Raw genomic sequence first — 24472 nt, forward strand, 5'->3', positions numbered from 1 at the left:
ATAATTAATGTTTATTAAAATCTAGCTTCTTAAGAACACATCTGACTAAACTCAATTCATCTCCTTCAAAATCAAGAAATCCAGCATTACATGGTTATTTTCTTCCAAACTATCCACTACTTCTCTTTGAGCTCTTTAGTCTTCCCAAATTGAGTAGGACCATGCCTGAGTTGGAATAAAAACAACACCAAAATCTATTTTTAAATGCTGAAACCAGCTAAAATTAGAGAACTCTGAAAAAAAGATACATTCATGCAAAGACATGAACAGAAGGATTTAAGAGTCAAACCAAAACATTAATTCCACAACTAAACTTTTTTGAGTTAAAATTGCAGCTGATAGAGGAGTAGAATTACAGGAAAACTTTCAGATTTCAACCTTTTAAAGTTTTTATGGAAACAGATGGGCACAAAGATGGCAGGAATCAGATCTCAAACTTTATATACAGCCCATAATTTTTAACTCTGGTTTGCCTTTACCTTGGCCAACATAGTGACAAAAGGAACAGTTAATAACAGATAGCCCTGCTGGCTTTGAGAGTTTTTGTTTTGTTTCTAATAAATATTCAGGATAGATAGCCTTTTTGAACCTGGCAGACTCCTAACATTGATTAGAAGTACCAAAATTTTAAACCTTCAGTAACAGCTATGTTTACGTTGAATTCTGGGAATTGTAGTCAAAATCCACTGGAGAGCATCAGCCTGAGAAAGGCTGCCACAGATACCACCGTAAAGCGTAGTTCATGCTTGCAGCGAATGGGAAACAACATCGCGCAATTCCTTATACAGCCACTACGTCTATCTAGAGAAGGTCAGCCAACCCGGACAAGGAAGGAATAGTTAAAAAGCTCCTGGTATTCCCCCCCCCCTTTCAAATCATGCATGATGCGTCCCATCAAAAAAACTAATAGTTTACAAAAACATTTCGCAATCCTGTCAATTCGCCCAGCTTTGAAACGGTCGTTTCTTGACTTGCAGAGGAAACAGCTAGAGAGGCGTACTTTTTTATTATTTCCAGCGAAGATTGGCAAAGGGGGCAAACCCCACTGAAATGTTGGGGGGGGGGGAATTGACACGCATATACAGGAATGGAGTACTGTGCATCTTCCTAACCCTTTCACGGACAGCGTCTCAACTCTTAACTGAGGAAAGAAAACCGAACAGTATACAAGCATGTTTTGCCCAGTTAAGGTGCACAGCGTTGGAATGAAACGAAGCTGCTCGAAAAGGGTAAAACTGACCGAAAAGAAAAAGGCGAGCGTCTGAGGGCAAGCAGGGCACCAGAGGGAGCGGGGGCGTAAAGAATGCGGCCGGGTGTCACACGGACGGCGAAACAACAAACACGCCAAGGGGAGACGGCCGGCCTGGACTCTGTCCTCGCTTCAGCCCTGCGACGGCAGGCGCGTGTGGAGAAGCTTTTCTCGTACGTGAACTGACGGCGGCGGTAGCGCCCTCGCTATCCCCCCTCGCGCCCCTGCGGAGACGGAGGGCGCAGGAGAAGGAAGGAGGACGAGGAGGCGGGGGGAAACTGCAACGCCAGGAGCAGGAGGAGGAGGAGGAGGAGGAGGAAGTAGCGGCGACCGACGAGAAGGGAGCTTGGCGGAGGCGGAGCCGGCGCTTGAGCCCGGCCGGCCTGCACTCGGTTCATTACGACGGCCGCCACCGGCAGCAGCAGCAGCAGCAGCATTTGGCTGCCTTCGGTGAGTCGCCTTCTGCGCCGTTCTTACGCCTCTTGTCCGAGAGCCGCGCGCTCGTGCGGTGCAAGAAAGGGAATCCGGGCCTGGGTTGATTGGCGGGGAAGAGGGGGGGATTCAGGCCCCGATGAAGCCAAGCGGCGGCCTCCAGCATGGAAGTCTTCCTGCTTGGCCTGACTCGGCCTCAGTTCGCCCATCCCTCCTCAGCCCCCGTTCGTTCCCCTTTTGTTCTGTCGGGGGCTTGCAGCTACACAGCCGAGGCCTGGAGAGAAGAAGAAGAAAAAGGAGCTCCGCTAGCGCTCGAGAGGGGATGGGGAGGCGCAGCGTGGTCATCCAAGGAAAGGAGGACCGTCCTGCAGTTTTATTCCGGCTCCGTGTGGCAGCCTCCACCTTCCTAATACCCCCGTCCCCAGCCAAAATCAGGGTGGCTGCGCCAGAGCTATAAGGAGTTGAATCACCCCCCCCCCCAAGAGGTGGGGTTGGAATTGGGTTCCCTTTGGACTTTGGGGCCACCTGGAAAAGTCTGGTTTATAAACTTCGTCCTTGCCTTCTAAGCACTTTTTTTTGTTTTTTCAACACCATCCTGATGTTCCTTCCTCCACCCTCTCAAGTTCCAGGCACTGGTATAAGGCGCCAAAGAAAAGAGAGAGACAGAAAAAAACTTGGGTGTGCTTTTAGCTTTTTCATTAGTTTGGAGAACCCCCTTTGAACTGCAGGGAGAAAAGGCAGGGAGAACAGGGAAAGACTGAGATTGATGGTGGAAGGATCTGAAGAACTCCTGTGAATCCAAAGCATAACCCCACGCCAGCCTCCTTTCTTCTTTCACACATCAGAAACAATGAAGTCTAGACAATTAATTTTGTTCTAAAGTAGGCCTCTTACAATCCCAGCCCAGTGATCTCTCTGAAGTAAACATTCATTAACAGCACATTATATGTCACTCACTTCCATCTTGAAAAAGTGTATTTAACTTGTTAGTTGAGACAGTTGGCTGTAAGGCTGGTGTACCAAATGGTACAAAATTCAGTGAAACTATATTATTTTCTTTGTGTAAACATGCATAAAATACATGGAAGGTGATCCTAAATTTGTATTTCCACTTTTACCAAAGTTTTTTCCCCCCACGGTATATCAAAAGTTCATGTGCTGATGTAATTTTAACAGGAGGAAGACTTCTAGTGAAACTAAAATAGTATGGTGAGAGTTATGTATAAAATGGTCTATATAGAACATAACTTAGGTCTTGTTTAGCTTCTTGCTTCATTTCTATGTGTATTGTTTGCAGTTAAACCTAATAATAATGTGAACATACAAATATTTTAGGGTAGGTGTGTTTGCAGTCTGAATACTATATATTGCCACGATTCATCTCTACATTCTAATAATTATTCTAAAATAATGTTACATGTTGCTATTGTAAGCATACAAGTGATACAGTATGGATTTTAGTTAACTTTCAAAACTAGTACTGGAATAGATGTTTTGCTTCCGTTCAATATTTAAATCAGTTTAAATATTTTTAAAAACAAAATTGTGTCAATATGTTCAACAAATTCATCCATTTCGGGACCATACAATTCTAAGAAACAGTTCCAGATAACTTCATTGATCAGTTTGGTTTTTAATGTTTAACATAGATTCTTCATCTAACCATTTTCTTCCTCAACTTACTACAGTAATGCTTATTTTGAACTTAAAAATATCATTTGCAGATATAATGATACTGTTTTTTGGATCTGTAAAAAAATTGTGTCAAATTATTTACCTGGTAAAGGACCACAGTATTATAGAGTTAGCTGAAATCAGTGTTGAGACAATAACCTGTCTGAATTGTCTATCTTCCAGTTGAGTTGCATGGGAATTCCCAGGTAACAGTGATTCTAGTCCAGTTAGTATGGCCATTATAATTTAATAAGTATGGAGGCACCAAGCCACAGAAAACTGTAGTGGAGAATTTTTCCCATTCTGCTTCCATGACATATGTAAGGTATCTTTTGTTGCATCATGGGTAGCCTAGTTGTCTTTTTTTATTATCATACAGTTCAAAGATGGAAAGACTGAATAAAATCCACAATTAAAGGTAAACTACATTAAATGAAGATATAATAAATGGAAATGAGTTTATGCAGAAGTAAAGTTCATTTGGTGGTGATTAATTTCATCCTTACTTTAGTCTTACATACTGAATGAGGCTCTCCTATTGTTGGGACATTGATTCGTTTAAAAAGTAAAGTTTAAAATAACTTAAAAGTAACTTTGGATAATTTTGGTTAGCAAAAAGTCCTGATTTCCTGTGATGTCAGCACAAGTGGCGCACCCAAAAGCTATATATGAGCATGAACGGAGGAAACATATTTTTTCCAATTACAAAATGTTGTAGTTTCAGTTCTCTTCAAAAAACCGAATAACAGTTGTCTCTCTATTATCTGGTAAATAGTTATTTAAAAAGATGCTAAAAGTGCACTTGGATTTCTTTTCATAATATATACTCTTTCATTCCTGAATAGCAATTGCATGCTGCCTGCCTTCAGAATTAGTTTCTTTCATGTTTTCTTACACTTCCTGCATTTAGCAAAAATGAGTATTCTGTTCTATAAATCACTTTCCCACTATCATGATTTATATTTATATATGAATTGCTTTTTCTTTGGCTGCATTTGTTTATTTATGCATTTATCATTTATTAAATATTTTAATACTACACCTTTAATACCAAAGGACTTTTATGTAAACTTTCAGGGTTTTTTCTTCCTAAATTCCCGTCCTTTATTACATTTTAGTAATTGGACATAATTTTTTTCAATTCTTTTAATTGTTAGTTTGAAGATACAAAGCAACTAAATAATATTGACTGTCGTAGCATAATTGTAAAAATAAAAGAAGACGACTAGAATATACTTACCTTCAGAAGAAGCTAGACGTTATGCTATTTGATAGTTTTATATTGATAGTAGAATGCTATTTAAATTTAATATTAAGTGTTTCTAATTAAAGACTAGAAATGGTTCATGTAGTAAATTTAAGATTATGGATTGATTTTTACCTTCCTTTATTTAAATAGCAGAAAACTCAAGATGCAGCCTTTAGCCTTCCTGAACTTAGTTGACACAACCTTTTTTCTAATTGTACTGTTCTATATGCACCTTCTTTAGAGAAGATTTTATTGGGCATAGGTAGAATTGCTTTAGAAATAGACTTAAGTACTCAAATGTGTTTAATATTTCTCATTTATTGATATGAAAGAATGAGATGTAGATCTTATTCTTGATGTGGATGTAGAATCAATATAATTTTATCAAACCTTATTGAAATAGCACTTCAAGGGAATGATTCATCTGGAAAATACATAAGTTGATATGTTATAAAACAACTTATTGGTTAATTATTCAACCATCATTTTAGTTGAAGTAAGTTAAGGTTCCTGGAGTCAGGCTCAATCCATGGTGACTGCGTGGACAGATCTATGTTGCTTTCCTGGCAACAATAAGATAATGATTTGCTATTGATCTGTTTAACCATCTGGCCTACTATATTCTAGTGTCCAGGATTTCTTTGTGGTTTTCAATCCAAGAACTAATCAAGTTCAAGACTTTTTATCTTTTTAAAGGTCAGCCATTATCTGTTGATGTATGTAATGTTTATATCCATAGTAACATCAAACAATAAAATTACCTTAAAGGGAAGGGCACCTAGCATCATGTAAATGCTATCTGGTGACAACTGCATGACCTTTAACATAGTATACTTAGGTTGAGCTACTTAAAAGAAATAATCATTTGTTATGTTGAACTAAGGCAATTGTGTTATTTTTAAAATGCATCCCTTTGAACTTCTGGCAGGTAAATACTTTGATACTTTATTCAAATAATAAAAATTGTTTCTGTGAAAACATTTCAAACTAAAAAGTCGGAGGGTGATAGTTTTATACTATGAAGTTGCTATAAGTAACTTAATTCGGTGGGAGGCATAAATTTGAGTCAAATAACTACAGGAAGACCAGTCTAGCAATATTATACACTCCTATTGATACATTTCTACATAATAAATGATGCAAGAACAGAGTTGCGTGACTTTTTTTGTCTTGTGACCATCCAAAGGATTTGATAAAACATTAAAATTACCTTTAATTTAAACACCCTGTTCCTGTGTATTATAGAGCGTGCTAAAATGTTCCGGCAAGGACGCATGCGTTAAATAATATCTTTTTCTTCTTTGGGGAAAATGCATTCATAAACAATTAAAAGAATACTGCATGAATATTGTTTGTTTACTTAACTACTTGAATATTCAGCTTAATGTAGAAAAACCAATTGTATGTGAACTAATAGAAATTTCTAGGTGTGGTCCTTGATCTGTGATCATTCATTAAACACCAAAGTATTTCACTTACAAAATGCTGAACTGCAGGTTAAAAGTTACCCTTGTGCCTCAACTTTTGGAATAGAAAGCTACCGTATATACGGTAATCATTGCAATTGTTTTGATTCTGCATGTGACAATTATGGAATTAATAATAGGTGGGGAAAGCAATGGAGAAATTGAACACTAAAATAATGTGTACTCTCTGTCTGTGTATGTGGTGGTGTTGCTTTAGATGTTTGAATTGTTTTTCAAAAAAATCTTTATAAACCATAATTGATAGTTATGCTGTGTGTGTAAAATAAAAAAAATGGATGTTTCCAGTGTTTACAACAGATTGCCATTATTAATGGTAAGAAATATTGTAAACTAGTTCAGTGAAATATAGAAAGTTGTTCAAAGGTACCATGAAGTTAAGCATATTACAAGATCATAAACTCCATTTGCCAAGAAACGTTCTTCCTTTTTTATATAATTATTTATAAGATACTTACTGTGCAATACAAATTTTATAGATGCTTACTTTCATCTATAATTTTATTTGCAACTCTACAAACATTAGTTACTAGATTGCAGGATAATGTATTTTAACTAAATCAGGGCATCTGGAATGATAAAAATACAACTGATTGCATGTCGTAGAATAGTGATGGCTAACCTTTTTTGGATTGTGTGCCAAAAGTGGAAGGAGCGCAGGGGGGGGGTCATGCGTGGGCGTGTCCACACCCATAATGCTATGTGCGCCCCCACGCACATACATGTGACTGCCCCTCACGCGCATGCGTGCACAACCAGAACTCCCCCTCCCCTGCTTTTGGTGCGCTTTTTTCACCCTTCCCAGGCTCCAGAGGCTTTCTAGGAGCCTGGGGAGGGCGAAAACAGACCCCCCCCTGCGGCTTTTCGGAGGCTTCAGGAGCTTCCCTGAAGCCTCCAGAGGCCAAAAAAACTGGTTCTACGGGCAAACCAGAAGTTCAGGAACAGATTTTCAGTTTCCAGGGTGAAGTCAGCTGGCCAGCGTGCACATATGCACTGGAGCTGACAGGGCAACGCCTCACGTGCCCTAACAAATGGTTCTGCGTGCCATAGGTTCTCCATCTAGAATATACAGGTGGTGCTCAAGTTACAGTCACAACTGTAACCAAATTCTCCATGAGCAAAGTGATGTTTAAGCCCTCTCCATGCTTCACCATGCTGCAAAACCTGAGCTCTCTCCCCGCCCCACAATAACCAGATCCACTCACCTTTGCAGCTGTAGGCGTGTCCAGTCAATGTGAAGATGGCCTTGCTAGTGAGGCCTCCTTGTAGTGTTCTCCAGGCAGGTTCTTGCAATCATTGGAAAGGTCATAAGGCAATTTAGAGAAAGGACCTATCAAACTATCACAAGAACTATGGTGATTGCTTAGCCTTCTTTGGGATCCCAGCTCCTTTCTGCAGCCTGGTGGAAGGGCTGAGCTCGACTTGGTAGGCAGCTCTTTCAGCCAGCCCCTAGAGATGAGACGGTGTCCTCTTGGCAGATAACAAAATAACAGAGTTGGAAGTATCCTTGGATTAGCAGCATGTAACCTTCCCTGCCAACTTCCCCAATGGCTTTCTGGGTAGGCCAGCAAAGAAGATTACAAATGGTGAGCACATGACTTCAGGGCTCTTGAAGTTGATAAGTTCAAGCAGGTTTCCAAGTGTTTGAAATGGTTGTGTGATGGGGGAGCAAGCTATCAGGAACTTTTAACTATGGTCAAAAGTGCTTTACAGTCCAGGAGACATCCTTTCCAAGGCCATCATAACTTGAATCGTCGTTAAATAACTGCTCATAGACCTGTTCACCCAATTTATATTTCTCTATTGCTTTCTGTTATGTCATTAATTCTCAGTTCATTTGAAACTTTCCCATGTAAATTGGATAGTAAGCATGACTGGATGACCTACATTTATTGTAAGGCTACATTAACAGAATCGCAAATCTGAAATTGCCAACTTCCCGCCTGCCACTTTTAACTGCTAGATCCATTAGGGCAGGTCCCCCTTAAGTTTTTTTTTTCTTTTTCTTTTGATGGTTAAACTATTATGGGCTTTGCTCTCTTGTATGATGGTTCCTAGGCAATAGCACTGCAATAGCATTCCCTTTTCCTCAAAGTTATCCATGCATTCCTTCGCAAAAAATAAAAATAAAAAATCGGAAAAGAATTATAGTGATGAAGCCTCTTTGCACATATCTTAAAATTTACATGAGGCTATGGGGGTGAAGGATTATCAGTATGTTGATGATACCCAACTACATAGCTCAGCCCTTAAGCGATGCTGAGAATGTTTTAACCTGGTGTCTGGAGGCTATGAGGATCTGGTTGTAGGACTATGCCATCTTTTGTGCTGGATGGGGGTCACACTATCCTGGACAGACCCAGTGTGCAGTCTAAATTTTCCTAAAACAATTTCTACTTGAGTAGCAAGTGGCAGTAGTGCCTAGGAGGACCCTTGCACAGCTTGGAATTGTGCAGTAGGGGCCCATGCCCATGCCCTAGTCAACTCCAGATTGGACTGTTGTTGGGCTGCCCTTGAAGAGCATTTGGAATGTGCATGATGCAATGAAATGGGCAGTTATGTGTGCTCCTTGGACAGCTCATGTTACACGTTTGTTCCATTTCTGTGTGCGACTTTGGTTGCCAATTTGCTTCCAGACACAATTCCAGGCACTTCAAGGGTTTTAATCCATAAAGTCCTTTGTGACATAGGACTGGATTATCTGAGGGACTGCCTCCTTCCAGTTATATCAGGTTGGGCCATTAGATCTGGCAGAGAGGGTATGCTACTAGGTACCTATATTTTGCGAGTCCCAGGTGGCATGCTTTCTCTGCTGTGACTCTCACCATTTGGAGCATTTTCACCCTGGACATTGGGTAGTTCCACCCTTTTATTGTTGCAGAAATCCCTCAAGACCCGATTATGCTATCAGGCCTCATGTTCCCAAGGAGTCAGGGATTTGTTTAGAATAGAATGGGATGGGATGGGATGGAATGGAATGGAATAGAATAGAATAACAGAGTTGGAAGGGACCTTGGAGGTCTTCTAGTCCAATCCCCATGCCTAGGCAGGAAACCCTACACCTCTTCAGACAAATGGTGTGTGTGTGTGGGGGGGGGGTTGTAATGTTTTAATCATTTTCATTTTAATGCTGATTTTTCTATTAAATGGCTTTTTATATACGTACAATATTATTTTTATCATGATTGTATACTGCCCGGAGTCACTTCTTATGAGATAGGAGGCTATATAAATTCGATTAACAAATGATTAAAGTCTGATGGCTTTACAAACAAGTTATAATTATTTTTAAATAATAGCAATAATTTATGCAAATGTGCTGCACAGTATTTAAAAATATTATTTTTGTTCAGTTAACTCTAGTGCAGTCTAAGCATCCTGGTTTTGAATCATAATACAGCAGCATTAGCAGTTAGGAATTCTGAGAGTTCTTACACTTCTAAAGGATCCAGATTGTTTATCTCTTCACTGAGTAGTGTGTTTAAGATGATGTTCTTAGAAATTAAGACGGCTTGTAAATAATTTTTAAAAGATAGTAGCTTGCTTGCATTTCTGAAAAGCTTGTGTTTCCGGGAGGCACTTCAGATAGTCACTCACGCCCTCGTGACCTCAAGACTGGACTACTCTAATGTGCTTTACATGGGGCTGCCCTTGAAAAATGTTCGAAGACTTCAGCTAGTCCAGAATGCAGCCGCGCGAGCGATTGTGGGTGCACCTAGGTACACCCACGTTACACCTATCCTCTGCGAGCTGCACTGGCTGCCCATTGGTCTCCGGACTCGCTTCAAGGTGCTAGTTGTTACTTATAAAGCCCTACATGGCATCGGACCTGGGTACCTGAGAGACTGCCTCCTGCCAATTACCTCCCAAAGACCAATTCGATCGCACAGGCTTGGCCTTCTCCGGGTTCCATCTGCCAGCCAATGCTGGCTGGCGACCCCCCGGGGGAGAGCCTTCTCTGTTGCTGCTTTGGCCCTCTGGAACGAGCTCCCCGTGGAGATCCAGACCCTTATTACCCTCCCGGCCTTGCGTAAAGCTACTAAGTCCTGGCTGTTTCGGCAGGCTGGAGGCTGTTAAAGCACCCAGCCCCATCTTAATTGTGACTGTTGTGGATTTTAAAATTGTTGTGTTGTCTTATTTATTCCCTCCCCTGTTTCTTGTGAGCCGCCCGGAGTCCTTTGGGAGTGGGCGGCATACAAAACCAATAAACCTAACCTAATCTAACCTCTTAGTCTGTAAAGCTAAAGATGGGTAAGCTTTCCTTCCTAGCCAGAATAAAAACAAGTGAATGGAAGAGGAACAAAGAGTTGTCCATATATTACTCACTAATTTTCATAGATTCAAATCTCTACGAGTATAGTGTCTTCCCTCGGTGAGTCACTGCATCAGTTGCAATATCCTACAGCTATTTGAAATGGAATAATCTAGGCATTCAATAGGCAGATTCAGTATAGTGGTTGTATCTGATTTAGATGGGGTAAGAGGTGAAGCAGTATGCTATAAATTGATTTGTATAGGGGCCTTTTAAAATTATTTGCATGCAGAAACAGATTTTTTTTTTGCTTTGCTATCTAATTTGGTTTAGATTCTGCATTGTTGCCTAATTTATTGAACTTTAAGGCGATATCCTCTGGAGAAACTAAGATTTATAGTTACATGAGTCGTATATGTTTGTTGTGGTTAAGCATACTGATCCACACTTAACTCCTTCTTTGGCACAACTAATTGGAAATTCATACTGTAAGTATACTTTGTTTAGCCTTCTACAAGGATCAAGGCCCCTCTCTTGACATGTTGGAATTTAAAACCAGGCTTCATCTTGGCTTCTTTTAAGAATAGCAATAGCAATAGCAATAGCAGTAGACTTATATACCGCTTCATAGGCCTTTCAGGCCTCTCTAAGCGGTTTACAGAGAGTCAGCATATTGCCCCCAACAATCTGGGTCCTCATTTTACCCACCTCGGAAGGATGGAAGGCTGAGTCAACCCTGAGCCGGTGAGATTTGAACCGCTGACCTGCTGATCTAGCAGTAGCCTGCAGTGCTGCATTTAACCACTGCGCCACCTTAGTATCTTGGCTTATGTGTAGTACACAACAAATGCTGTTTTTTATAACTATTCCCTGCTGGTAGTAGAAGACATACAAAAAAATAGTGAGCATGCTTCAGCCTGCTAATTCAAACACAATAAGTCAGTATTTGTTGTTATATGCAAATTGTCTACAATCTGGGTACAATTTGTATAGGCAGAAAACATGAGTACACTATGCTGTTTCTTTAGAAATCTCTGTTAATACTTAAAAATATTTCTACTCCTGTCAACCAGTAATAGGAAACATGACCAGATAACCTAATCCTATTTTATTATAAAGCTACATTAACAGAATCTTGCAAGTCTGGAAGGGTTATTTTCATGCTGTCTGCCTCCTTTACATGTTGAGATACTAGGGAGGGTCCCTTCTGAGTCTCTTGCCCTACCCACTTACTATCTGTGGGCTATGTTGTTTCTTTATTTGACCATTTCCTAGGCAGCATCTCTTTGCCCTGTCTCTCAAGTTCTTGCCATATACTATTACCATTCCTTTTTATTTCCTTTCTTTTTTTTTACCATATATAAAGAAACATAAATGTCCATTTCTATGCCAGTGCCCTAATATATTGTTACAGTAAAGTAGTGGAGCAGAGGTGTACAAAATAGAGTTTATTTTAGGTCACGCTATCGAGCTTTGCAACTGAGTTGGAATTTCATCAGAATCAAACACTTTAGCCAAGTATCTATTTTAACTTGGATACAAAGCCATGGATAACGTCAAATGTCACATCACTTTTTCAAGATCATCCATCTGCTGTGACACAAGGTCATTTAGGAAGGAAAAAAAATGAAAGATAAGATTGGAAATATTTTTGTTAGAAGTTTCTTTAGGACAATCCATGGAAGTATTTGTTTTCATTCAGATAAATTAAGGAAACTAATGTATTTGTATGCTTTTCATCAGTTTCATAATAGTTGTTAATCAGGGCTGCTCTGAATTTCACCAGATTCGAGCTTAAGCCAGAGGTTTTTACTTTAACTTTTCAGTTACTTCTGTATGCACCTAACAATAGATTTCTGTGTTGTTTGATGATCATTATTTTTGAGTTTGAGTTGGTTGAGTTTTGCCAGAATCTCAAATTAAATATTAGGGCTATGTGAATCATTTGGAAGGATGCTTTGTGAAACACTCCTCTGAATTGTTCCTTTAAGTACCAAAGTACTGGGTTTTTTTTAAGGATCACTGCAGACAATTCAAGAGTTATTATTATATATTATTTGGATAATCCAGGAGGGTAGGCACATATAGGATCAGATAATCCAATAATTTTATTTGTTTGTCTATTAAATATCTATGGCTGCCCAACTCACAGTTTTTATTGCTATTGCTACTGCTACTGCTATTGCTACTGCTATTTATTCTTATGAAATTATGATGTATTATGTATTATGTATTATGTAATAGCAAACTAAAAACTATTTTGTGTGGCTCTTTTAAAAAGTGCCACACAAAAAGAGAGAGAAAAAAGAGTTATCAGCCTTCTGAGTCTTATTTACTCTCTCATATTTGCTTTATTTGCAGCAGGAGTAAAGAGAATTGGGTATGGGAAGGCATCCATATTAATAGCTTTCAAGTCAAGTGTCAGAGAATGAATTTCTGTTAATGGTACTTTCAATTATTATTTTTCTATAAAAGGTGAAGTAGAATCCTTAAAAAGAAATAGCCATTTAAGCTAAAATGTAATCATCTGTTGATGGCAAGAATCAATCTAGATATCAAAGTTCCAAGAGATGGTTATCAAATCTCTCCTTGAATGCATGTAGTAAAGAGACGCTGATTAAGGAGTCTGTGTAATTCCCCTGTTGAAATGTATTTACTCTTGAGAGGATTCCCCTCTAGCATTCTATTTGAATTCATTTTCTACAATTTAAATCTATTATTCCATGATAAAAATAGGTCCTGGCCTTTTTGAGGTGACACCTGTTTAGATATTTGAACCGTGCTAGCCAATTCCTCTGTTCTCTTTTTGCAATGTTAAATATATCAGCTCTTTCAGACTCTCTTCATAGGGCTCAATTTCTAATATCTGGTTAGCCTCTTTGGCTTTCTGAAAAGGTATAGATTTAATACGGAACATTAGAACAAAACCAAAGACCTCTCTTTTTTCAAGAGTTTCAAAAAGTTGCTTAAAATGGCCCTTGGCATGAACAGTCATAGTGCATCCTTTGCTGGTTTTTGTTCACCTTGCTCATTAGCATCTTCCCTGTTCAGAAGTCGAACGTGCCCATGGAGTTACCCAAGTAACGGGCCAGTTGAGGTTTCCTGTGGAATTTCTTCCCACTTGGACCCAAAGGAAGGTTTATTTCACTTGTATGCCGCCCTATTCTCGGAGGGACTCAGGGCGGCTAACAAACCCAGGGGAGGGAATACAGACAAAAGGAAGAGACAACAAACAAACAACAGAGACAATTTAAAAGCAGTCAACAGCCACACAATTCGAGCGGGGATGGGAACTCATCAGCCCGAGGCCTGCCGGAACAGCCAGGTTTTAACGGCTTTGCAGAAAGCCTGAAGGGTGGTGAGGGTCCGAATCTCCATGGGGAGCTCGTTCCAGAGGGCCGGAGCAGCCACAGAGAAGGCAGCATGGGCTCCCTCTCGGACCCCCGGGTGCTCCCAGCGCCTTGGCCATCTTCCCCAGGTGGTGCATTGGGTGCCACATGTTCCCAAAGGCCAGGACCCTGTTCCTTTCGACCCCAGAAGCCTTGCCCTGCCAGGCCAGCCCACAGGGGTGGAGGCAGGGGGGGCAGCCGCGAGCACGTGATAAGCCTTTGAGCGCCAAATTCTAGCTTCCTCCTTTCCTTGGCGCTTGTGACCCTTATGTCAATTGTTTAGCCTTCCACTATTCAGGAATGACCTTAGTGGTGGTTAGTTTTACTGTACATTTAATCCAGCATTATTGTATATACTATAGCTAACAAAATTGCATTCTGAATGTCTTTCTATTTTTTTACTCCTGTAAGATTTACAAGCTTGATTAGAGGAAGGCTGGTGAAGCATAAAAACATGGCCCTCCAGAATTGTTGAAATATATTCCCAAGTGCCCACCAGCATGGCCATATCAGCATCTGAAAAGCAGCAGATTGCACATCCCTATCAAGTCTTTCTGTACCAGGAATAGTTTACAGATTAAAATTGTAACACCTCTTCTATCCATGAGAAAGTGGGTTATGTGTGTATGTGTTGTGAGAAGAGGATGTGAGCATAAATTATCTTGATAAAAATGCTCCTGCAACGTTAAACACAAGTTTTGGTTTTCAGTTTTAAGAAATGTATGTTCCTCATGGTGTCATAAATGGTTTTCTTTGCCATCTCCCATTGTGGAAAAAGACAGTCATTTATCCAATTCGGAGTTCTCCTGTTTGATGTAATTGGCAATCTTAGTCAGATACAAGTCATAATGGAAGGATAAGAGGGAAGAAGCATTTTACCCTATTATTTATTCCTGTTTTTGAACCAGCTTTCCCGAACTGTGGGTGACAATTATCCCAACTGGGTTGTTTCTAAATTATGCAGTGAAATATGCTGATAATGCTGTTTGTGAACAATGTCCACTTATATTTGCTGATGGTTCTTATATAGAACCACATGGAAATATCCAAATGGCTCATTAAATTTCTTCCTTTTTAATTAGTTGACCTTTTTTTTTAAAAAAAAAGAAGTTATAATTGCATTGGTATTTTATGATAAAACAAAGCGTACTCCGGACATTTATAAAAGTCATTTAACTGTCACCAGTCAAATAGATGACAAATGAACAGCAAGACAATTTTTCAAGCATTGTGCTTTCATGGAATATGTAACAATATCTGTTAATTGACAATATTTTAAAGATGAATATTTTAAGTTGCATATTCAGTATTCAAAACAGATAAAGACGGATAGAACAAAGAGACACAATCAAAGGACCCACAGAGTCTTGAATACACGCCCCAGATATGGGGATATTTTTTAAATACAATAAGAGCAATCATTTTAACTGTATGAATTTACTTTTAATTCATTTCAGATTAAATTTAGATTTCTACTTTATTTTTATTTATTATTATCTTTCTGGAATACAGCCTTCAAGTTTTCAACTTCCAAGTTCAAGCCTAATTTTGATACCAAAAGTGTCAGAAACAAGTTGTTTGTGAGATGGACAGCTATATAAATTTGACAGATAAATAAAATAAATGCATGCTTCCTGCCTAGCGTTAATGTGGTAATGAAGGCAACATGCAATTCAATCAGTAAATTACACCTCCACTTATTTATCCTGGCAAAAATATGGAATTTTCTTCAGGATTGTTTTTAACCTTCTGGTCTGGGCTATAATTTTGTGATTTCCTGGTAGCCTTCAACCCAAATAGTAAACTAGTCTTATTCTGCTGTGTGCTATCACAATGCGGTACGTCAAGCTATGGCTTATCGTCAGCTTACAACCACAATTAGACTTGAAGTTCCACCACTTATGTTGTGGTCATAAGATGAATTGGACCAAATTTTACAACAACTTCATGGTGATTGCTAAGTAAAGACAATTCAGCACGGGATTAAATATTGTTGTTAAATGAATCTAGCTTCACTAATGGGTATTTTTGCCATACGTTGTAATCACATGACTACAGCAAATACAGCAAATAGTGAGCTAGTTGCCAAGTGCCCAAATTGCAGTCATGTGACTGTGGGGTTGGTGTGATGATCATACGTGCAAATAGATGTCATAAGTCATTTATTTTTCCAAGGAGTTTGTAACTTTGAAACATAGTTAATTGAACTGTCATAAGTCAAGGACTACCTGTTCAGTCTTGGGAACTATATTGAAATAGCTATTTGTTTTGTCAACAGTGTGACTTTAATTTGTTCTCTTACTTCTAGGATTTTATTTTCTGGCAAATGAGACCAGCACACTGGATGGATGGATGGATGTTGCTTAAATATTTTTAAAAACTGAAAATTTAAATGTGGCTAAACTCTCATGTGAACCACAATCTATTGCATGACCACTCTAGCATGCCATATATTTTCTGCAGGCTTGCATAAATTCAGAATGGGATTTGCAGAATTTTGAATATTCTTGCATTTTTGAGCAATTGTTTTAAAAATCTTAAAATTTTTGCGTGCACCGAACCGGCAGTAATGCTGGAAGCAACCCACCCCTGCTAGAGAGCTTCTAAAATTAATGCACTCTATATCACGGATGTACCTCACGGCTAGCTGTGGAATTTTGGGAGTTGAAGTCCACTGGTCATAAAATTGTCAAGGTTGGACAGTCCTGCTGTATATAATCTAGGACTTAATATGGGAATGACTAAAGGTAGCCAGAGGGTTCCAAATGTTTACTGACCCCTTCCCTAAACCACAGTTTAGTATGATGGGCAGCCCAGATTTGTAATCTATTAGTGATTATGTGAAAGTGAAGAATTTTTCCTAACCCATTAAAATTCTCCTGAAACTTTTCTGAAGTTTTGTGTGTGATATTTTTCACCATCATTGCATTGACTTTAAATAGGAAAGTATTGATTATTTTTTTGCAATGTAGCTAGCTGTTTTCATACAAACATAAAGTTTTCATTTCGGCATATTTGGAAAATCATTGGGCTCTTAATGTTATTTACAAAGTCATGTTATTACTAAATGTGTAAACTGATACTTGCAAAGAGAAAGCCAAATCCAATTACTATAGGTTTGTTTATTTGTTTGTTTTTCAGTGGTATCTTATCAGTGGTTTTTGGATTAGGGCTGAAATTACTTACATTGTTTCTCAGAGATAATCCAAACTTCATGGCATATACGAGGTTGCTCTGCAGATAATGATATAGTGAATACTTGCTCTTGGGTCACTTTAGAGCCATTAAAAAATAAGATAAGTGTATGTGTTTCATATTGTGATTCACACTGTGAATTGAATTAGAAATCAGTTTGGTATTTTCTATATTCCTTAAATAAATTGGTACAATTGCAGTAAAACTAATATCCCAAAAAAGATACTTTGACTTAGCATTAACATGGTTTAACATGGCTCACATATCCATGATTTAATGGATTAATGGAATGCCATGTCAGATATCCCTGCTTGGTCTGTTAATTCAAGTATAGCAATAGTATAGTTGACAGAAATGTTAAATGAGTTGTAATCAGAATTTACTAACTCTAATTACAGTTTGCCTCTTTACTGCTATATTTACAAAATTCGAAAAGCCTTCTTCAGGTTGAGCTTCACTGGTGACTATGGTCTTACCTCTGAACATTTCTTTTTCCATTTCTTCCCCTCCACACACACACCCCCCTCTCTCTCTCTCACACACACACACTTCATTATAACTGCCCACACTAAATCTATGCCTACAAGCAACTTGTTCATAAGCTGCAAGTAACCTCAAGTCTTCAATACACTGAGTCATTTGGGGGTCTTAAAATGTGTTTTCATTACTAACATTATTTTATTAACAGTAACAAGGACACAACTGACCTACTTCTATTCTCAAGCAGTCAGCTTCCATTTAATGGGTATAGGTAGTTCTCAACTTATAACCATAATTGGAATTGGAATTTCGATCCCTAAGCGAAAACAGTCGTTAAGCAACTCATCATTTAACCATTTTTACCATGGCCATTAAGTGGATTACAATAGTTGTTAATAAATCATGTCATTAAGTGAAACGCATTTCTTTAATTGACTTTGCTTATCGGAAGCTGGTTGGGAAGGTTGCAAACCACAATCCCTCAATCACAAAATGCTGCAACTATTGTAAATGTCTGCAGAGATTCTCAGTCATCCAGGTCATGGTTGTCCCAAAGGTGCTTTCTCCAGTTGCCCAGGTGCCTCCTGAAAAAGCACCTTAGGGACAACTGTTGTAAATATGAGCTAGTTGCCAAGTGCCTGAATTATGATCATGTGATTGTCGGGCTAGTGCAATTATTGGAACTTTGAGGATGGCTTATAAGTCACTTTTTCTACGGCCATTGTAACTTCATTGTTAAATGAAAAGCCATAAATCAAAGACTATTTGCATGTAGTTGGGGGAGAAAACACACGGATCTCTGCAATTATACCTTCTGTAATTTCTTAACCCTGATTTTTATGATAGTATCTTGTTTAAGTGCTAACCCAATCTGACCTCGTTTTGCTTTTTAAAATAAGTCTCCATTTTACTCAATTGTTCAGAATAGGTTTTTTTTTTTCCTTTAGGGTTAATGTGAGCTACAGACTTGCATATATGCTATTCTTTCTTTTCACGTGTTCTTCCTTTTCAGGAATGTTCTTCCTTTTCAGAAACTTCTTGATTTTTTTTTCAGGGTTACACTGGATCACATGAGACATGTTTCATTTATGTTTCACAAGTCTTGTATTTTCAAAAAGAAATTGCAACTCTAAAGTGGTCGATAATAATAAAAAAAAGGAAGTAAGTTTTTATATCATGCCATGCCTTGACTTGTCAGGCTTTTTCCCTAAAGCTGTTTATGCAGGAGGAAAGCTGTATCAATAGCTACATTTTTTTTCCTGACACAATACCAGCTTTGAGAAAGAAGTTTTCAAAAGGAGCCTGGCACAAAGAAAAAGTATTAATCTTCTTCCTACATACTGTAATCGACTCTTTTATCTCCATGACTGCTACTTTTTTACATTTCATAATTATGTAATTCCCTCTCAGTACCTTGTTTTGGAGTACATTGGAGGGGCACGCTGAGGTTAGCAAGGGAACACAGGTAGTCCTCAATTTACGACCACAGTTGAGCCCAAAATTTATGTTGCTAAGTGAGAAATTTCTTAAGTGAGTTTTGCCTCATTTTATGACTTTTCTTATCACCATTAAGTGAATGGCTGCAGTTATTAAATTAGTAGCAGTTGTTAAGTGAATCTGGCTTCCCCATTGACTTTGTCAAAAGGTCACAAAAAGTGATCCCATGACCCCGGGACACTGGAACCATCATAAATATGAAACAATTAGCAAATATTCGAATGTAAATCACATGACCATGGGGGTACTGTGATGGTCATAGGTGTGGAAAATGGTCATGTCACTTTTTTCAGTGCTGTTGTTACTAAACAAACTGTTGTAAGTCAAGGACTACCTGTATATAGAAAAAGGGTTTAAAACCAGAATAACAGCATGTCTTAGAATTTTGGATCTATAGTGTGATTTGATTTGGTTTTGTATTAACATACAGTGTTCCTTTAATATATTTTCTACAGTTCTTATTACTGCATTTCTCTACATTATTCCAGAGAACATGGTTGTTGGACGTGAAAAAGAGAGCTTGTGTAAAGTAATTTGCTTATTGGAAGCAAAATTGTCAATCACCAAGTTGCATTTCCTTTTTGTTATTGGACTTTATTCTTTGCCTCATTTTTTCTTAGCGAGGCCTATCAGCTTGGGCATACAAACAAATTATGGGCTAACGTTTTTAATCATAAGGCTCTTCAGTTTGGGATGATTACAGAAAATGCTTGCCAAGTTTAATGAGTGGTTGAAACAGAATGAAGTGGTTATCTTCTTTCAGATTTTAAGAAGAATAAATAGCATATTTTTAAATTCAATTTATTATACAGGCACTAACTGAAATTTGCCACTTTAGTTATTTTAGCACAATAATATTAAAATTAATAGAAATAGAAGAAAGATTATGCAGAAGAATAGCTATAAAATATGTGAATGTACAGTTTGATGGCAACTGTCTGAACTATAATGTATCCTAACCCAAAATATGTTATACAAAAATAAGACAACAGAACAAAGTTTAACATAATGCATGAAATAAACTCTGCTCAATAAATTATCGTGTTTCTCCAAAAATAAGACAGTGAAATAAGCACTTGGCCTTATTTTCGAGGAGGTCTTATTGTTTTTAAGGTGCAGGAGGCAGCGAGCATGGTCACCTCATGGCTGTTGCTGTGTTGCAATATTTTCATGGAGGGCTTATTTTCAGGGGAGAGCTTATTTTAGTGCATGCACTCAAAAGCCCAATTGGGCTTATTATCCAGGGAGGTCTTATTTTCAGGGAAGCAGAATAGCCTATTATTGATCAGTAGTAATGTTGATATTAACATTATTATTAATGTTGATTTTGTTAGTTTACATTTTAGTTATTCATTTTCTTTACACATCATGTCCTGCATGAAATTTATTGTTTGTTTGTTTGTTTTCAGGAAATGGGTCTTGAAAGTTAATGAGTCTGGATAAGGTGCATCAATGTGGAAGCATCAGTTTCATACGTTTTAGGGACAGATCTGTGGTACACTCAAGAATAAACAATCCCTACCAGAATTGCTGCATTTCATAATGAAGAAAATTAGTCTCAAGACCATTCGTAAATCTTTTAACTTAAATAAAAGCAAAGATGACAGTGACTTTGTTGTGGTTGCACAGCCATCATTAAATGATTTTGGAAAAGATGACTCCTTGTTTGCAGGCTGTTATGGTAAAGATTTGGCTACCTGTGACATGAACGGCGAAGATGAGAAAGGTGGCAAAAACAGATCAAAGAGCGAAAGCTTAATGGGTACATTAAAAAGACGACTTTCAGCAAAACAGAAACAAAAAGGTGGAAAGGGCAGCACACCATCTGTGAGCTCTGCTGATGAAGATACCTTTTCTTCTTCTTCTGCTCCAATAACTTTCAAAGAGGTAAGAGCTCAAAGACCTCTTCGGTCCACATCCCTCCGAAACCACCACTATAGTCCAACACCATGGCCTCTTCGGCCAACAAACTCAGAAGAAACATGTATAAAAATGGAAGTGAAAGTAAAGGCCTTGGTCCACTCGACAAACCCAAGCCCTGCACTGAATGGTGTACGCAAAGATTTCCATGACTTGCAGCCAGACAGCAGGTTCCATGAACAAAACAGTGCATTCAAAAGTACAGAATCTCAGAATGGAGATTTGCATCTTCATATTGATGAACACGTGCCTGTAGTTATTGGACTTATGCCTCAGGACTACATTCAGTACACTGTGCCTTTAGATGAGGGAATGTATCCTTTGGAAGGATCACGTAGTTACTGTCTGGATAGTTCCTCACCCATGGAGGTTTCGACAGTTTCTTCTCAAATGGGTAGTAGTACGTTTCATGAAGAAGAGGTTTCAGTGAATCAAGACGTAGTAGTTGCTCCAGATATCTTTGTGGACCAAGCAGTAAACGGTTTATTGATTGGTACAACAGGAATCATGTTGCAAAGTCCAAGAGTTAATGAAGTTCCCCCACTCTCGCCATTGCTACCTCCAATACAGAATAATCAAATCCAAAGGAACTTTAGCAGCCTGAATGGCACAGATGTCCATGTGGCTGAAAGTATGCGCTGCCATTTGAATTTTGATCCTAACTCTGCACCAGGAGTTGCAAGAGTCTATGATTCTGTACAAAATAGTGGCCCGATGGTTGTAACAAGTCTCACAGAGGAACTTAAAAAACTGGCGAAACAAGGATGGTACTGGGGTCCAATCACACGATGGGAAGCAGAGGGGAAATTAGCGAATGTTCCCGACGGTTCATTTCTTGTACGAGACAGCTCTGATGACCGTTACCTTTTAAGTCTGAGTTTCCGTTCTCATGGTAAAACACTTCATACTAGAATTGAGCATTCAAATGGTAGGTTTAGCTTTTATGAACAGCCCGATGTGGAAGGACATACTTCTATAGTTGATCTAATTGAACACTCGATTAGAGACTCTGAAAATGGTGCATTTTGCTATTCGAGATCTCGATTACCTGGATCTACAACTTACCCAGTCAGACTAACTAATCCAGTATCTCGTTTCATGCAAGTGCGTTCCTTGCAGTATCTCTGTCGCTTTGTTATACGTCAGTATACCAGAATAGATCTGATTCAGAAACTGCCTTTGCCAAACAAAATGAAGGATTATTTACAAGAAAAGCACTACTGAAGCTTATGGGAAACTTGCAGCTTGCACTTTGGGAATAACAACAACAACAAATAAAAGAGTGGTTGATACACAGTTTACAAACTTAATTATTACTAGGGATTTTTTTGCTGCCATAATTTCATTTTTGTGCATAAAGAAAAAAATGCATTTTGAGTTTAATGGATATTTGGGGGTTTTCTTTTTTTTTAAACGATCTCAAAGCATTTTTTAGAAGAGTAAAATAACTATATTTCATTCAGTGTGCAAAATAATCACAATGTGAATGATAAATATTGTCCTTAAACTCCCCATTTCCTTTGCTGCTAATCCACTGTGATTTTTATGCATTTGAAGCACATTTCTTGTGTTTTCAACCATACGTAAAAAATTGAAACTTGATGGGATATATTTTGTCATTTTCAAATAGTTTTTTTTTTCTTAATTTTAAAAAAAGTTTGGGGTAAAATAATACTGGTGTACCAAATTTGGATACATGCTTAAAATGATCCCCTAATATCTAATTAAAAACATATAACTGTGGGTTGGAGGGAATATGTGATCCAATACAGTTATGCATCATACATTTTGAAAGCTTCCTATCTCCTAAGCAGTTCCATAATTGCAGATGTTGCTTTGTTTCTTTTGTTCATTCTTAAGCATTTTTAAATTTGAAAATAGCCTTTGAAAATGAATACTGGAAGTCATTAATAATATTCAAACAAAAAGTTAAATATACTTAAAACATTTAAAATGTTTTGAAGGGGTTATAGAAATCGGATTTAAATAAAACTATTCAGGTAATTTCAGAACTCTGAGATTTGTCTCAACAGAATTTTTTTTAAAATGATGTAGCATTGAATTTAAAAATACAGGTAGTCCTCAACTTATAACCATTTGTCAAGCATTTGTTTGAAGTTATGACCCTGAAAATCCTGACTAGTTAGTCCTTGAAGTTAGGACCACCATAGCATCCCCATGGTCACATGATCAAAATTCAGTTGCTTGGCATGTATTCCTGACAGTTGGAGCATCCTGGGGTCATGTGATCCACCCAGCTAGCTTTTGACAAGCAAAAGTCATGGACCAGATTCAGTTAATGACCACACACTTAACTACAGTGATTCTCTTAATAACCATTGCAAAAAAAATAATGACGTTGGACGGATTAGTAACAGAAATTCTGATTCCAGTTGTGGTCGTAAGTTGAGCACTACCTGTATCCTGTAGTTAATACAACAATTGGACCTTAAACAATAGGGATTTAAATTCCATTAATTTCCTTGGATGAGGTAACCACATGTATAATCTTTTCCCATGGAAAATAAAAAGATTAAGAAGTACTTAATTTTGGCCTTAGTTTTAAATGTCCTTTCCTTTTATTGTTCAGCATTAATTTATCATCATTATCATTTAGTTTAATTGGCAAATAAAGAGAACCAAAATTAACCTCAAATATTATTCTTGAAATAAAAATTCGTGTTTTAAAATTGAAGACTGTGACATTAAATAGCAAAATAGTCGCCATAGGAAATATTCAAGTGCATTGCCACTTTCATTCAAATAAATTCTTATTTGGAAAAAAAAAGAGGAAAATCTATACAATTTTGGATACTTATAATGGGATAATCTGCCAGGAACAAGAAGATTTCCATAGCCTCAGTATATTGTTTTTTCTCACTTTAGTGAGGTCTGCATAGGAGAAATTTCCAATGACTTCAAAGCCCTATAGCCTAAACCCAATTTTGACGAACACCTTCACCTCTTTTGATGAAAAATTGGAAAAAGTTGATGTTAATTGGCTCCATTGCCTTCAATAGGCTTTAAGTCTGATGGTGTTGTTTTGTGTATGTTTTTGTAGAAAAAAAATGCCAATAGGTTTATAAAGAAATTAGAGCCTAACTGTTTAAAAATATTTGTGGTCAAAAGACTTTTTCTGCAAGTTGTTCCATGATGAACATTATACTATGGAAGCAAAGTATTTTTATGTTTATAAGAGTTTCTGTGAACCAAAATCTTAACAAGTAGGAAACTGTATTCTGAAATTTCTGAATAAAATCATGCAATTTGAGAGAGTGGTTTTAAAGTTACAGAAATTAGTTTGTGCCACTGCAATGTGTCTCATTTGTTTTTGTTTGCATTTTTCTAATTTGAATACTGAATATTTTACTGATTATTAAAACATTTAAAGGGTGATGAAAATTTGAGAAATCTTTATTTTGGGATACTTCACTCTTGCTTCTTCTACCTGTTTTGTGATTTTTCTGAATGAATTTATATAATTAATATTATGGAGGTGCTGCAGTGGCCTGACATCTTGGGTTGTGTGAGTCAATATGCTAAATTTCTATTTTTAAAAAACATATTTTTAGATCATAATGTTTAAGAGTATCAGAGACAAAGTATGTCTTTTGTTCTGGGATATAGAGGGGGAAACAGCTCTCTTACCAA

General features: G+C 37.8%; 1 protein-coding gene across 1 annotated transcript; it reads left to right on the forward strand.

Moving 5' to 3' along the window:
* Positions 1-405: 405 nt before the first annotated feature.
* SOCS6 (suppressor of cytokine signaling 6) lies at positions 406-24223 on the forward strand. The gene is made up of 2 exons (XM_014051628.2): positions 406-1699; positions 20311-24223. Exon 2 carries the CDS (start codon positions 20444-20446, stop codon positions 22043-22045), a length of 1602 nt encoding a protein of 533 aa, XP_013907103.1. The 5' UTR covers positions 406-1699; positions 20311-20443; the 3' UTR covers positions 22046-24223.
* Positions 24224-24472: the final 249 nt, after the last annotated feature.

The sequence above is a fragment of the Thamnophis sirtalis genome, unplaced genomic scaffold (assembly GCF_051295495.1).
Source record: "Thamnophis sirtalis isolate CommonGarterSnake01/CBP01778 unplaced genomic scaffold, rThaSir2_p1.2 scaffold_2, whole genome shotgun sequence".
NCBI classification, from domain to species: domain Eukaryota; kingdom Metazoa; phylum Chordata; class Lepidosauria; order Squamata; family Natricidae; genus Thamnophis; species Thamnophis sirtalis.

Excerpts from the sequence above, each read along its gene's own strand:
- SOCS6 (XM_014051628.2), top strand. The coding sequence starts at position 20,444 with ATGAAGAAAATTAGTCTCAAGACCATTCGTAAATCTTTTAACTTAAAT.